The sequence below is a fragment of the Leucopleurus acutus genome, assembly GCF_964270905.1.
Source record: "Leucopleurus acutus genome assembly, chromosome: 11".
In the NCBI taxonomy this organism is placed as follows: Eukaryota; Metazoa; Chordata; class Mammalia; order Artiodactyla; family Delphinidae; genus Leucopleurus; species Leucopleurus acutus.
The window spans coordinates 22,033,481-22,050,792 of NC_139152.1; the positions used below are offsets into that span (position 1 = coordinate 22,033,481).

The 17,312-nt window shown below is 38.9% G+C and overlaps 1 protein-coding gene across 1 annotated transcript in view; it reads right to left on the reverse strand.

Annotated features, from left to right (window-relative positions):
- The window catches only part of ITPR2 (inositol 1,4,5-trisphosphate receptor type 2), a 526,257-nt gene that overhangs the window by 109,565 nt on the left and 399,380 nt on the right, over positions 1-17,312 (reverse strand). Inside the window, exon 46 of the mRNA XM_082849662.1 lies at positions 1,988-2,095. Coding sequence (XP_082705788.1) covers positions 1,988-2,095 — 108 coding nt within the window. The remainder of the gene's footprint in view (positions 1-1,987; positions 2,096-17,312) is intronic.

Sequence of the window (17,312 nt, forward strand, 5' to 3'; positions counted from 1 at the left end):
AAGGGAAGAATTTAGATCATCAACTCAGACTACTCCTTTGAACCCTTAACTTCTATATCCAACTTAATGCATTCCTCAAAGTCACCTCAAATTCAATTTATCCAAGAATCAACAAATGATCTTCCTGTACATTTTAACTGCCAAAGCTAGGATCTCCATGCATAACACCAATTTCTGTCCATTTATTCAAACCAGAAGCCCCAGGGGCATCCTCTTCCCCAGTATTTCCCTCACCTTACATGTGCAATCCAACATCAAGCATCAAGCCGTTTACATGTGTATGTGTGTGTGTGTGTTATAATATACGTGTGTTTATTCTCTCCAATCAAGTCATCTTCAGTACAACCATTTCTCCCTTTTCTATCTTCCTATTTCGTCTACCTGCATGCTTTGCCTCATTCCCTTTTCCAATCCCTTTTCCAAACAGCAACTTCAGTAATCTTTTGAAGAGAGTCATTCCCCTTCCTATGTTCTTTCACCTTCCCTTCATTTAATTCTACCTGAAATCCCATGCCCAAATTTTAGTAGAGAGAAACCTCTACTTATTCTTTTAATATATACTTTATGACAACCTTCTCTGTGAAATCCATCCTGAAATTCCCCAGGCACAGTTAATTACTATTTTCTCCAAATTTTGTTGGCCTTTATTATACAATTACTACACAGAATGACCTCTATGTGTATGTAATTGGTAAAGAGTAAAGGCTCAGTAGACATTTACCAAATATATGTATTTATAGCTAAATCTCTCCTCACCGCTGGGAACCAATAGAAGTCCAACTTCAATAACAACCTCTGTCTCTCACACACAAGTATTAACCCAACCTCTACCTCTGGCCCACCTGCTACTCTACCTGTCCATTCTGTCTACCATTCCTGATAGCCTCTGCTAATCACTGGCTTTGTACTTTGGCCTCTGGGACCTTCTGCAGAACCTTGGTGGTTTGATGATTTATTCGTATCAATTCCTCCGCTTGCTGACTTCGCCAGCTTCCCAGTTCCTAAGCCCCTGATGCAGGGAGCGATGTTTTTGCTGCTGGTCCAGCTCACGCACTGCACTAAGTCAAGTCTACCACCAAAGCTATTGACGCTTATAAACATGAGCGAGGGATTCATTTCGAGACACAAAGTAATGATTCTCATTATTGCAGAGGTTTGGCTACAGTAAACAAGAAGGTACAGTGATTATGTACCCTGAGAGTTAATAGCAGTGATGCCATCATGCACTCTGCTGAAAACTAAAACTATCTGCCAAAGTGAATGCATGTGTGAATGTAAATTACGAGTGACAGGCGTCAACTACTCTGCTCACTTCTGCCTGATTAGCTCTGCCAACCAGTGTCAAAATGATACCATAGCGAGTAAATGACAGCCAGATGGGTCTCACAACACAAAATGATTAAGGCCATGTTGACCCACACCTCCTGAACTGCCACCAGCCCTTCAATAAGGTCTCATTTACGGGGGTGGGACTGAATCGCTGCAAAGTGAAATGGACATCGTTAAACCATTTCAAGCTCATGCTATCAATACGAAAACTTTACTAGTGCCTTCCGTTTTTCCCACCCTTCTGAATACTTTCTTACACAGAGATCTCTACTTTAATAAGCTTTCCATAGTTTTTAAAAAGAAACCATTTCTTGAATGATAATATCCACTGTAATAATCCCGTCTCTAAAATATCACTGCTCTGCAATGATTTCTTCCAGGACCAAAACAAAACAAACAAAAAAACAACGTTATTAATTATAAAAGAGAATTTACATATATTTCTGGTCAAAAAATAAAGACAACTTTGAAAGAGGTGCACACGAATTTCTCACAAGTGACTGCTCACATCTCTTCTTTTGGTATATATACTCTTACAGTTTACATCACTCAACTCGACTTCGTTGTTCTAGGAAACAATCATGAAAATGGTCTGAAAGAGAAAGTAAACATATCTTTTCACAGTTGGTCCCATTCAAGAAACAATATAGATGGTTACCTCGATCTGTGCAGTGTGGTTGGCGTAATACTTTAAGGCTTCATCTCCGTCATCTGGATCGGATCCTGGTTTGAGCATCTGCTGCAGGAGTTTGTTGTGGCGTGCCAACTAGAGGGGAAAAGAGGGAAGCAGTGCGTTAGGACTGTTTTTTTCCCCTGTCCTGGGGACAAACTTTGAAAATACTTTGTCCACTTTATACAAAGCTTCACAGTTCTGGGGCTAATGGCAATTAATTCCATTTCAGGAAAGCATGTCTACTTGAAAGGCATAAATAACAACATCACTATAGCAATCTTACATTTTTATTTGGCGATATAGGTTCTTAGCATGAGAAGACTGTGTCTTGCCCAGAGTAGGTATTCACTTACTAATTGTTGACTAAATACACATCTTCAATAATGTATAATTGTGCCAGGAAGAAGAAAAGCCCACAGTGATATATAACGGATACTCATAATAAATAACTTGATGAACACTGTGATAGTTCAGTGGTAGTGGTACCAATATAAATGGAAGCTTCTTCTCTTTTTTTTTTTTTTTTTTTTTTTTGCTGTACGCGGGCCTCTCACTGTTGTGGCCTCTCCCATTGCAGAGCGCAGGCCCAGCGGCCATGGCTCACGGGCCCAACCGCTCCGCGGCATGTGGGATCTTCCCGGACCGGGGCACGAACCCGTGTCCCCTGCATCGGCAGGCGGATTCTCAACCACCGCGCCACCAGGGAAGCCCGGAAGCTTCTTATAGACACATAAATAGGTATCTGTGTTTCCTACAGCATCTAATCAAAGCTCTACAATTAGCACTTTGTACTAAAATCCTATGCTTCTACATGTTCATATGTCAGTATTGGTGCTTTATGAGTACAGATCTCAGTTTTATTGTAATTGAAACCGAACATTTAAAACACAAAAATTTCACCATAAATTATCTTAACCTGCTGTTGATAGAAGTAATCTTTCTCACTTGAATGTCTATGGCATTTGTTGGTCAGTTCTCTCACTTTGTAGATAACGAATACCTATTGCCTTCAGATATCTCTTTTATGGTTTTCTTGAACAATCTCTAAAACCCCATAACGTCTTTAACCTTTCAGATTTTCTATTAAGCCTCAAGTTCCCTGAGGGCTTCTAGTAACAAAGAATCTGCCATGTAATTCTTTCACTGCTAGTACCATTCCTATCTCCTACTCTGTGCCAGGTACTATCCTAAACATTTAAGTACGTGAACACATCTGATCCTAGTAAGAAATCCTGGGGTAAGCACTCTTATCCTCATTTTACAGATAGAAAAACTGAGGCACAGAGCACTTAAGGAAATTGTCTGTGAGAATGCAGCTTTCCAGCTAATAACAGAACCAGTACTGAACCCAAGCTGTATGGTTGCGGAGTCAATACTCTTCTCAACGTTAAAGAGCAATAAATAAGTCTTTGTATTACTCGTGAAATGTTACTGTTGATTGTAAGTATACAGAATGGAGATAAATTTTAAACAATAATCCAGAACCTATAAAACTAAAAGTAAATAAACAGCATCCTTGTTAGTGATGATCTGATAAGTTATTCATTCCATTGACGCTGCTCAGTTTTGAAACTCTTATTTTAGAATAGGCTTTCAGGGATATTTATAAATCACTCAAGAAAGCCCTTTCCTGTTTTATATTTACATTTTATTTTTGACTGAAATGTGAATTATACAGATTTTATTACAAACCACAGTCATAAAACTTGTTGTGACTTGTAGGTGTTTCTAAAAAATCTAAATGAGTTTCAAAGGATAAAACTATGGTAATCATTTAGGCACATTAGCATATGTTTTAAGAAACGGCCAGTTCTTGAAAGCACGGACTGGCATGATTTGTGTACGGATTGGATCTGGGGCATGAGAGAAAGAGAGGAGTTCAGGGTGACTCCAAAATTATTGAGCAACTGGAAGTTTAGAAATGCCACTTACTAAGGGAAAATGCAGGAGGAGCATAGTCAGGGGGTGAGTATCTGGACTTTGGTTTTAGACACATGAAGCTTTAGACGTCATCTAAAGGGAGATGGCGAGCAGGCTGTTGATGTTTGTCAGGAATTCTGGGCAGAGGCTGGGGCTGGAGCTAAACGTCAGGGGTCATCGGTATATGATTGATATTTGAAACCATGAACCTTAGTGAGATCACCTAAAGTAAGCTTAGACAGAGAAAGGAGACCTAAGGAACTCTGACAGAGGCTAGAAAGATGAGAGGTATTAGCAAAGCAGACTGAGAAAGTTGGGCCAGTGAAGTAGGAGCAAAACCAGTGAAATCAGGTGTCCTGGCAGCCAAATGAAGAAAGAACTTTAAAAAATGGAGGCAGCGATCGTCTGCATCAAATCAGATGAGGACTGAGAAGTGGTCACTTGTTTACCAACTTGGAGGTCATGGTAACCTTGACAACAGCAGGTCAGGCAATGGTGGGCACCAACGCCTAGCTGTAGTGAGTTTAAATAAGAATGAGAGGAGCAGAAGTACAAATGATGAGTGTAGGCAGATCTTGAAGAGCATTGCTCTAAGGGGGGAGGCAAGATATAGGGTGGTAGCTAGAGAAAGGGACAGGGTAAAAGGGAGGATTTTTTTTAGGATGGCAATTATAGCGTCATGTTTGTTTGAGAGAGATGGAACATTTGCTAAAGCAATGTCTTGACTAGGTGAGAATGGAATGATCTTGTATAGAAATGGAAGAACTTGCCTCAGATAGAAACAAGAGTGACAGCAGAGAATACGGGTGGGCAGTTGTGGTGGATACACAGAGTAGTTCTTTTCTGGTTACTTTTATTTTCTCAGTGGAGTAAAAAGCTGACAAGGAGGATGAGAGAGGTTTGGGAATTTGAGGAAGAGAAGGTATGGAACAGTCGGCTAGGGAAAGTGAATGGACTTGGAAAATGGGATTGTCGGGAAACCCCAAGGGTCCCCCTTCTGCTATGGTCAAAGTGAGGGCAATAAGCATCTCTGTGTTTTTCTCCCTTGATGTTTATTTGTCAGGGTCCAGACATGGAGGAAGCAGAGTTGTAATTAATGAGATTGTGGTTTTGCTGGGTGAGGTCAACAACGTACAAGAAACAGAGAGAGGTGGAATTTAAGAGTCTATGCAAGGAATGTATATGGGACCGTGGAATCCAAGCTGAATAAGGAAGGAAAGGAAGTCAGGAGGGACAATGAAAAGGTGACAGGATCAGCGAATTGTAGCTTCTAACGTGGTTTTAAAATGTGTTGGGAGTTAGGTGGGAGAAGGAAGTCCTAGTTAGGGAGGGCTAGTCAGAGTGAGCTACTCGGAATGGAGCTTACTGACAGGGTGCAGGGAGCAGTGATCAGCAAGGACCAGGTTTCAGAAGTGTCTATCATCTCATTGCTTCTCACACCTCCACACCACCCTGGTCCCAGTCACCATCTCCTCTTGCCTGGAATTCTGCAATAGCCTCGTACCTGGTCTCCTGGCTCTACCCTTGTCTTCCGGAGTCGCCTTAACCCAGGAGCTGGTGTCATCTTTTTGATCAGGTGATGCCTCTTTCCTGCCCCAAACCCTCGGGTGGCTGTCACCTCATTTAGAGCCAGAGCCCCGTCCTCACCATGGCCAAGAAGGACGACAGAATCTGGCCCCGCTCCCTTTCTGGATCCTCTCCTGCTACCCTCCCCACAGTCCCAGCCCCACTGGGCTCCTGCCTGTTCCTTCAACCCGAGAATCACGTTCCCATCTCAGGGATTTCACAGTTGCGGTTCCCTTGGCCTGGATTCTCTTCTTCTGGATCCCTGCATGGCTTTCTCCCTAACCCTACTTCAGGACTCCTTCCAAATATTGTCTTAGCAATAACCATGCTTTCAGAGACCAACTCCCTCATCTTCCCCAAAACATCTAACTCCATTTCCTGCTTTATTTTTCTCCATGGCACACACTACAACATACCATATTTTATCATTGATCTATTAGTTATCTCCCCCCCTGAAGAAAGTAAGCGTATGTTCTTAGAGGACATGGGTTTTCATCTGGTTTGTTCACTGCTGTTCACTGTTCCAAGGCTTAGAACAGTGTCTGGCACATATTAGATGCTCAATGCATACTTGTTTAATCGACTGAATGTAAGTCTTTCAATCTTAAATTATGGAGAGCTTCCCAAGGTGAGACATTAATTTGAATAATTTCTTTTAAATTTATTTATTAAAACATTTTATTTCTTTTCCCTTCTTTTTTCTTTTTCAACTGATGTATAGTTAATTTACAATGTTGTGTTAGTTTCAAGTGTACAACAAAGAGACTGTTAATATGTGTGTGTATATATTATATATGTGTATATATATATTCTTTTTCAGATTCTTTTCCATCGTAAGTTATTACAAGATATTGAGTAGAGTTCCCTGTGCTATGCAGTAGGTCCCTGTTGTTTATCTGTTTTATATACAGTAGTTGTATCTGTTAATCCCAATCTCCTCATTTATCTCCACCCGCCCCCCACCACCACCCCCTCTGGTAACCATAAGTTTGTTTTCTATGTCTGTGAGTCTATCTTTGTTCTGTAAATAAATTCATTTGTAAAAAAAAAAAAGCTTTTACCTCTTTATAGTCACTTTACAGTGTCAAAATTGCTATAATTATTTTAAGAAACCACTAATGCTATTTTATGTGATATAATTCATAGTACAAATCTATACAAATAATTTTCATTTCATCCTGCTCAACAGAAACATGATAGGGCCTCTCTCTTTCCTTCAGTCTTAATGAAATGATCCTACATTTGTCTTGGTGGATTGCAGATAAGGGGCACTCTAAAAGGCACTTTAAAAAATGCCTAGGCCTCCGTTCACATGTTCAAACATTTAAAATAATATTTTCATTCATGATTAAATAAGTAATCTATACAAATCTCAGAAAATTTGAAATATATCATTTTTTTAAATAAAAAAAAAAAATAGAAGTAATTGTACCATTTTTTTCTACCTGGATGTCTTTTATATTCTTTGTAACGGATGGCCTTTCCTGACTAAAGTCACCTAGTGTCTTTTTCCTTGTTCTGTGTTCAGATAGTGCCCTGTACATCTCTAGATAGTATAATTTCTCATACTGTATCTCAGTTACTATTATTACTCTCCAACAGGCTGTGACATGCTTGAGGAAAAGTGCCTGGTCTTACTCACCTCTACATTCTCAGAGTCAAAAACAGAACTTGGTACATCAGATTGATAAAAATAAATATCTGTCGAATCAGTAAAGAAATGGGTTAATTAATGACATTCATTATGCACTTGAGTGAGCAAGGACCCATAAGTCTCAGGAAATTATCTCTCTGTCTTCTCCTCGATAAGAGAGAAAGGCCAAAGAAATCTGATTAGATATTAGATGATGACAAAATTCCCAGTGTTTACAGAAATAAAATATTTTAATATTTTTTCTTGTCTCCTAGTTATTCATGTACTTATATCCCTTCTGCTAGATTGTAAACTATTTGGAGAGGAAGGGACTGGATACTCAAAAAATGCTGAATTGAATTGAACCCTTTATGAAGCAAGGATAGCATTCCTATTACACAGACAAAATACAAAAGAAGTAGAGTATCTCACTGATGCTGAAATGTGTGAAAATGACTGGTATCAGTATAGAGCTCTCTTGGTCCAAATTTAGAGTTTACTAAAAAGCACAGTACAAATTCTCAGAGACCAATTAACATATGCCCAACTGTTTTTTAAAGAAAGATTTAGTCCACTATTTATGCAATTCCATAAAAAATATCATGTAGAATGGCCACACTGCCAACCAGAGATGTCAGTTTTTCCTTAGAGATGGGGTCTTCACTCTGGCCACATTTTGTCCGCTATACCTGCCATGTACCTTTTTATATGACATAAAAAAAGAAAAACAACCCCAGCACGCAAAGATGCAATGGCATCATTTAGTATTACACGCTTTGGAAACTAAAGGTGAAAACACTTGATAAGTTTCTGGACAAGTATAGCACATCTGTCGAGAGCCATCATAGTAAGAAATCTAATTTAAATCCTAATGAAAAACTGGAAAACAGCTAATTAAAATAATCAAGGATAGCCATATGACAATATCCAACTGTACTTGACAGAGACCCTTACCACAGTACTCGAAATCAGCTGATGTCACAACACAACATAGTCTGGAAAACCAACCAGCAATCAGTATTAGCAATAATGAGACTCTGAATATGGGCAACAGTACTGAAGGCCAAAAGGGATAATGTCATAGGTGGGAAATCTCTGGGTTCTAGAAGAACTTGTAATCCACAACGATCTTTGTAAGGCAAAATAGCAATTGTTTTATATATGATGTGGGTTTACATTTGTCATCCCTGCTTAGGAAGGGATGCCAAAATGATTTTATCAATAAACAACTCTCATTAGCTCATTATTACAAATAGAAAAACTAGCCCCGAGATAATTTGTTGTCTATCATAACAGAAAAAATTTAAAGCAAAATGCAATGTAATCATGGGCAGATATATGCACATATATAAGTGAGGAAGGGATCGAAAGCTTTGGTGGACAGTCAGCCTTATAAAACAGTCAAGACACCCCTATGAAGCAAAGGACTACCAAGAAGGGCTAGCGATTCTTTCACTATATGTTGAAAAGAAAAGTGAAAATCATGTACCTCATTATTAATTACGACATATTTGTAATTTAGTTAAATACATACACAACACTGAATAGAAATTAACATATGTATATGTATATACACATACTTATGTATATACACACACCTTATACATAAATACATATAACCTACAGCAGGGTCTTTGACTAACATTGTTCCGTTTTTAAAATCCAAGACTGGGGAATAAAGATGACAGACTTGGGCTTTTCATTTTTAGCAGCATCCCTTATTAAACCATTTCACATTTGTCTTCTTATCATTAGGATTTTAGTGTTCATTTCAGTTTGGGTCCAAGTAAGGTTGGAGCAAAAAAACCAAGCAATTGCACTTGAACATTATTCAACGATAATTATTCTTTGGAACCTCTCATCTGTGAACTTTTTCATGTAAGCTCCACTTTTATTAATTGGTAAAACTGACATGGCTACCAGCTTTCCAAAGATCACAAAGTGAGCCACAGCCTGAAGTCAGAATAATTACCTTTATCTGCTTAGGCTTGGTACACTGCTTTTATACCAAACACTCTTCTTGTTTGAAGCAGAGAGAAATCAGCAAAAGAGGATATGAACTATTATATATAATAGTTTATATTATATAAATAGTTTATATTATATTATATATATAAAAAATATATATATAAATATATAAACTATATTCTAACAGGCTTAAAATACACAAGTCTTGTATTTTCAAGACATCTATTTTTCTCTGATTTTGTGATTCTGTTATGTGCAAAGCATAGAACTATTGTGGGAATATAGAGATAAGTAGACACTTTCTTCTTTCAAGCAACCTACTTTCTAGTTGGAGGAATTAAAACAACTACAGAAATGTAATTAAAAGAGGGAAAACAAGGGCAGAAATACAAGGAATCACATTTGGTTGGTGGTACTAGGAAAGGAGTCATGTAAGAAATGCATCCGATAAAGGTTTTAAAGAATAGAGAAAATGATAAAGGGGAAGGAGGATGGCATGAGGAAGCCATTCTAATGTAGAGAGGGATCTGCATGAACCAAGTCATAGAGGATGGATAGCAGGAGATGGGACTAGAATTTGGAGTCACACTACATGCCCATGTGAGGAGTCTGAATAGAGAATACTTCTGTGGGTTGAATTGTGTCCACCAAAAAGATACATTCAATTTCTAACCCCCAGGACCTGTGAAACGGACCTTATTTGGAAATAAGGTCTTTGCAGGTATAATGAAATCAAGATGAGGTCATCCTGGATATTGGTGGGTCCTAATCCAATGACTAGTGCCCTTATAAGAAGAAGGAAATTTGGATACACACACACACACACACACACACACACACACACACACACACACGGAGAATGCCAACTGATGACAGGAGAGATGGGAGTGATACAAGCCAAGGAATACCAAGGATTGCCAGCAACCACCAGAAACTAAGATGAAGCAGGGAAGGATCCTACCCTAGAGCATTCAGAGAGAGCTTGGCCCTGCCAACACTTTTTAGTTTGCTTTTCTGCCAACACTCTGATTTAGAACTTCTAGCCCCCAAAACTGTGAGAGAATAAAAACCTGCTGTTTTAAGATATCAAGTTTGTGGTAATTTGTTACAGCAGCCCGAGGAAGCTGTCTTAGTCTGTTCAGGCTGTGCTAACAAAAATATCATAGACTGGGTGGCTTACAAACATAACTTATTTCTCACATTTCTGGATGCTAGGAAGTCCAAGATCAAAGCACCAGCAGATTCAATGTTTAAGGAGAGCTCACTTCCTCACAGTCAGATGTCTTCTCATTATAATCTCATTGGTGGAAAAGGCAAGGGATCTCTCTCAGGCCTCTTTCATAAGGGCACTAATCCATTCAGAAGGGCTCCACCATCATGACCTAATCACCTCCCAAAGGCCCCACTTCCTAATACCTCCTAATACCACCACATTAGGCATTAGGATTCAACATATGAATTTTGGGGAGACATAAACATTCAATCTATAGCAAAAGCTAATACAAACCATAAAGAAATTTTTCTATTAACTGTGGCAAGATAAACTGAGATCCTTACCTATTGTTTTTGCTTCTATTGGAAAAGGAACTGGGGGATTAGAGAGAATTCATTTGGGAAAGGTGCCATCTGTCCAGAGCTACTCTCAGGACTGTGAGGTCCTTTATAAAGAAAATAGATCAAAGAAGAAATAACTCTTCTTCTAGCATGTGGTTGCCAGAATTATTATTCTGTTAGGAGGAGGGTCAAAGCCATGTTCAGAAGAAGAAAAGGTTTACTCACATGAGGCAGTTCAGCCCTGCAGTCTCGACAAGAAGACAGTCACCGTGGCAGGTGGTGTTTGCACTAAGATACTTTAGAAGAGAATCAGCTTCAGGCCCCCCAGTAGACAGGAGCACCCCCTTCCCACTTCAGGCAGCAGAATTCAGGCTGCAGGAAACCCCCATTAATATTCAGCTCATGTCTGAGGTTAAGTAGTGAAGGGCTCCTTTCCCAAGGAGGAAATGATGCCCTTTCCCAAAGAAGAGAGGTGATAATATTAGAGAGTTGGAGGAGGGGTCAGATGAGGATGAGAGGAAGTGGGAAGAGTATTATAGATGGGCTATGGGAAGCAGAGGAAAATACTGATTCACCACCAACCAGTGTAATGGAATGGATTAGCTGGGAAAAGTAACGAATCTCAGTCTTTCTTAAAAAGTCAGTTAAAAAATCCCTTTTTCTCTTTCTCAGGCTTCCCTGTTCCTTAGTCAAACACAGCTATCCATATTATCTTGAGCAGAATTTGGACTGTAACCAGAATGAGAGAGAAAAAAGGCAATTATTCATTTTTCTGGATTTCCAAATAGGCTCTTGAGAATCCCAACAGAAAGCCCCAAAGAAAGCGTGACCAACTGGGAAGCTGGCAATGGACAGAAGAGAGAACAGAGGGGGTGTTCATTCTGAGAAATACGGTTTGGCACCCTGGGAAAGAGATGGGGCAAACTTCTGAGCACCCTGCCAGGCAGCTGTGGAGAATTCATAAACCACACCAGCCCAAAGGACCCCAGACCCGAAGGAAAGCATGAGATCTCAAGACTGTTTTCTCTCATCCCTGCCACATACACACAACCACAGGGAAGTAAGGAACTGGTCCCTTCCCTCCCCCTGCAGGACTGAAGGAGGGACCCTGGAAAGCCAGCATTACCCTACGTTAGAGCATCGTTATCCAAGGAGTTTAAAAAACATAGATTTTACTTAACTAATATCTAAAATAAATTCTTTATGGTTCTTAGGGGTCAGTTTATTATTTCCATTTTACAACGGTGGCCAAACTAAGATAAAGATACATGCAAAATGACAAGAAATTTGTGAAAATTTTTAAAACTCCTAATTTCCAGATGATCTAGACTCCTATTCATGAGGGTCTGTCCAAAATTATAGTAAAATCAATAAAAGACCTTTAATGGTTATAATAAATATGATAGCTCAACCCTTGAAGCAGAGCAAAGAAGGAGAGGGGGCAAAAAAGGCAAGAAACAATGCATTTTTAAATGATTGAAAGTAGTAAGTTTTCTAGGTACTAAGGTTGTGACAGAAAGCATTACAAATTGTGATGAAGAATCTAGCTTTCCTACTGATGGCTAATATTCATGCTAATACAAAGGTTCTCAGAATGTGGTCCAGGGCCAGCGACATCAGCATCACCTGAGAACTCATGAGAAATGTAGTTTCTTAGGTCCCACCTCACCTTCAGAAACTCTGGGGGTGAGGCCCAGCAACCTGGTTTAACCAACCCTCTAGGAGATTCCAATCCTCCTAACAGAATCCTGGTCCTTAATATGTTTTATCACCATGACCAACTTATATTCTTGACAGGAAATCCCCTTTTTTTGGTAATCTAAAACATAGAAGAAGCAACTTTTTTAAAAGAAGTTTTTTCCTTTAAAAACCTAAAAGAAAAATGTAAACATTTATTAAATACTCTTATAATAACAGTAGTTTACTGAATCCATTTTTCAAAAAAAACTGAAATTGGGATCAGACATATCAAAAGTATTCCACTTAATTAAAAGAAAACTGGTCACTTATCACTCATGGCTTCCAATTTCTGAGCTCACTCTGCTCTTTTAAAAAGATTTCTGTATTCACTATTTACAATAGCCAGGACACGGAAGCAACCTAAATGTCTATTGACAAAGGAATGGATAAAGAAGATGTGGCACAGATATACAATGGAATATTACTCAGCCATTAAGAAAGAAAGAATGCCATTTGCAGCAACAAGGATGGACCTAAAGATTGTGATACTGAGTGAAGTAAGTCAGACAGAGAAGGACTAATATCGTATGATATCACTTACATGTGGAATCTAAAAAAAATGGTACAAATGAACTTATTTACAAAACAGAAATAGAGTTACAGATGTAGAAAACAATCTTATGGTTACCGGGGAGGAATGAGTGGGGAGGGATAAGTTGGGAGATTGGGATTGACATACACACACTACTGTATATAAAGTAGATAACAAATAAGGGCCTACTGTATAGCAACAGGGAACTCTACTCAATACTCTGTAATGACCTATATGGGAAAAGAATCTAAAAAAAGAGTGAATATATGTACACGTAGAACTGATTCACTTTGCCGTACAGCAGAAAGTAACACACACTGTAGATCAACTATACTCTAATAAAAATTTTAGAAAATAAATAAAAAGACTTCTATACTAAAATCCCATTCAAATAAAAAAAAGTTTATTAGAAGGTTTACATAATTATACTATATAATAAATATATTAGTTTATAAAATTAGTTTGTAAGTGTATTTTCATGAATAGAAGAACAAAATTACCTTCTAAAGCAAGCTTTTCCCTACAATTATTTGTCATATTTATTCTTTAGTTTCATTTCTTCAACTGAAACAGGTCACACTTTCTCCTACCTTAATACTTAGAGGCTATATATATTCGTATTTTATTAAGAATTTATCATTTTAAGGGAAAACACCTGCCATTTTACATTGTTTCATGCAAACTTTAGCAAAGTATAAATCTGAACTGCTTCTGATGTCAATGTAAAAATGTACATCAGTATTTTCTGAATGACTAAAAACTACATGAAAATAAACTGTATGTTAAGTAAGTCATCTTCTCTGAAACCTGTATTTTACAAAAATATTCTATATTAATCATTTTGGCAGTCCTAGTCGAAATAAAATATTTCATGGTGAAGAGCAAGAAAAAAAGAGGAATTCTACATGTTTAGTGAGCTTACCCGAAACACGGATAAACATTAATATGACAAAGAAAGCAGCAGCTGATGTCTAGGAAACCCCAAAATGATGTACATTCGGGTTTTTGCGTTTGTTTTGTAGAATTGATGACAGACATTTCTTCAGACTCTATTTTTTTTTTTTTTTTTTTTGCGGTACGCGGGCCTATCACGTTGCGGAGCACAGGCTCCGGACGCGCAGGCTCAGCGGCCATGGCTCACGGGCCCAGCCGCTCCGCGGCATGTGGGATCTTCCCGGACCGGGGAACGAACCCGTGTCCCCTGCGTTGGCAGGCGGACTCAACCACTATGCCACCCAAGGGAAGCCCAAGACACGTCTTTGAAATTTGTGAGTCTTACTATTCCCATAGAGGAAGTAATGCATTTCTTCAGACCCAGAGATAAGAGGATAATAATACTTTAGTATTATTATCTAGAAATAAAGCATCTAGAAATAAATTTGCTGGATATTTACAATTATGTCCCCTCCTTAGTGATTTTTCAAATGTGGCTTGGGAAACACTAGCAGAACAGAAGGCTCCTTCTCCATGACAATTAAAATAATGAAATGTGAGTGTGAATTATTATTTATTTGATGTTAGTGTATCTCCCTCACCTAGAATATAAGTCCTAGGAGGACAGGAATTTTGCTTTGTTCACAGTTGTGTCCTATGTAACTAGAACACTGTTCAGCATGGAACAGCTCCTTAATAAATATTTATTGGATGGATGGAGAGCTGGATGGATGGGTGGATGGCAGACATAGAGAGTTTTTGTTCAATTTTTAATGGTAAATGTGTTTAATTTTCCAAAAGAGATTGATTTTTAGAAAATATTGAATTACAATTTGTGTATATGAAAGATGTTCTAATTTCTTTCTGGAATAAAGCAGTCATTTACTTACAACATAAAGAAATTAGGAATTATAGCATTGCTTATCTCTTCAAAAGTATTCTGATTCTTTCATTGTTTCTAGTGATCTTTTTTTCCCCCCCCAAGGAAAGCACCAAGAGGTGAAGAAAGCCATCGTTTTGAGGGTTTGACCATATTAAAGTAGGTCTTATGGTTGGCTGGGAAAACTTAGAGAATTCTTGCTCTCACAGTAACTGTTGGAGTAAGTGGGATTATTATTCACACTAAGGGACTATCTCTGGTTCTGTCCCTGACCTTTCATGGGAACACGTACACATCCCTTGACCTTTTTATGTCTGATTTACCTGGCTGTGAAATAACAATAATACATACAATACCATATCAAAGAGAATTACTGGAGGGTCTGTGCTTCTAATGCCCCTGACATTCCTCAACCAACCAGACTTAGTGAAGAGCACAGTATTACTATTCTACTCTCCTTTCCTGATAAACCTCTTCTAAGAATGAGCCAGTTGCTTTTCTCTTGCTCTTAGTCTTGACAAAGCCATTTGAAAGTGGCCTAATTAAAGGCTTGGAATCCTAATGATGATTTTCACAACAGTTCTCACCCTGCTGGTGTGCTCAGGAATCCAATCTGAAGTGCACCGACGAGCCAGATGTAAAATCAGGGGTGGAGTGTGGGGAGACGAGAGGAAGCACTGCGAGATCATTTTCAGGAACTTCAAGCTCAGTTGCTTGAAAGCGTTTCAACCTCCGGTTTCTGCAGCTTTCTATTTCTGAGTTACATCAGACTGAGAAATACCATGCTAGTGCCATCTCTATGTTTAACTGTCTAATCAACAGCTGCTTAAAAAAAAAGGTCAGCTTTTGTTAGATAGAGCGCTTCTCAAAAGTGAGAGAATTATTGCTCAAGTGAACTTCTGCCTTTCAAAGGCAAACCTAATGAAGGAGGAAATGAGAAGGCAAGGTGAATTTCAGCTCTAAGTCAGGATTCAGATCAGTTGAATCAAACTGAAAAGAGACAAAGAATTGCAAACAGATGTCTTCTGTTACTTGTTCATTCTGTGACACCCAACACCTTTTCAATGTTATCTAGTCACTGAGAAGTTAAATTACCCAGGTTGCAAATGAGAAGACAAAGAGAGGGCATGCGAAGAAAAGAGAGAAAAGGAGGAAAGAAAATTTAGAGACAAACTCATTTAGGAAGATTTGCTCTCCTTTCTTAAAAAATACACAGCTAACTGGTAGACACCTAAAGAAACACGCATTGAACACAAACATATAGATACTATGGACAAAGCTACTGCCTGCATTTTAAGCGTCTTTGGTACTACACGACGAGGTCGTGAATTATCCATAAATATTGTTAGATCCATAAAGCACGTTATATGCAATTTTAACGTAACACAAAGACCCACTTATCCCAATCCAAAACAACAACAACAAAATTCTCTTCATCAGGTAAGCAATCATGAGCTAAGTACTATGACTGGTGTATGCCTTGTGTGTTCATTCTAAAATACTTCAGGAAACTGTAGTGTGTGCCCAGTAATTCTCTAAGCATGAGGGATTACAATAGTGAACAAAACAGACAAAACTCCTGCCCTTACGGAGTGGACTTTCTGGTCATGGGGGAGACGTACACAAACAAATCTATGGTCTACCAAAAGGGGAAAGTGCTAAGAAGAAAATAAAGCAGAGGGTGGAGGAATGAGCACTAGGGGGGATGGAGGCTGCCATTTCAAATGAAATGGTCAGAACACTGTAACAGAAATGTAAAAGGCAGAAGAAACAGTAAATTCAATGACATAAAGCAGAATTATGTTTGCTGGCTTCAAAGCACAGCCATGAGACCAGTGTGGCTTAAGTTGGGGAGGAAGAGGGTGGCTGGAGATATAGGTAGAGGGGGCACAGGGGTCAGGTCATACTGAGAAGCTTATGAAGCCAGTGCCAAGATCTGACTTTTGTTTAGAAACTAGAAGTATCAGAAAGTTGTAAGCAGAGAGGTGACATAATCTGCACTGCATTTTTAAGGGTTCAGTGCAGCTGCTGTTAGAGAAGACATTGAAGAATGCAGGGGTAAATGGAGCGGGGAGGACAGTTAGACGCTTATTAGAATAACTCAGGTGAGAGATGATGGTGATTTGGACTAGGTGGTAGTGAAGGATGTCGACAGATTCTGGAATATAAAGTACAAGAGGAAGGATGCTGATAGAGACGGCTAGAGAGTGGGATTGCACAGTGCTTAGCATCAGGGGCTCAGAACAGACCCTGCCCAATAACAGTACTTTATTCATATTTATCTCAGAGAGTTATGGTGATGATTACATGAGAGACAGCACTTAATACTTGATAACTATGAGCCAGCTTTTTTTTTTTTTAAAGTAATCAGGCACGTGATCATCAAAGGTCTCCCAAGCCCTGTTCCTGAGTGCGTGCCCTGTTCTACTGAAAGCAATTGAAAAGTTTGGTCAGGAGACAGACACGAGCAGTTGGCATTTTAAAACAATCCCTTTGACCTCCCTGTGGAAAGTGGATTAAAGAGGGACTTGACTGGAGGCAAAGAGAAAGGAAGCTGCTGCAGCAGCTATCCAGGCAGAAGGGC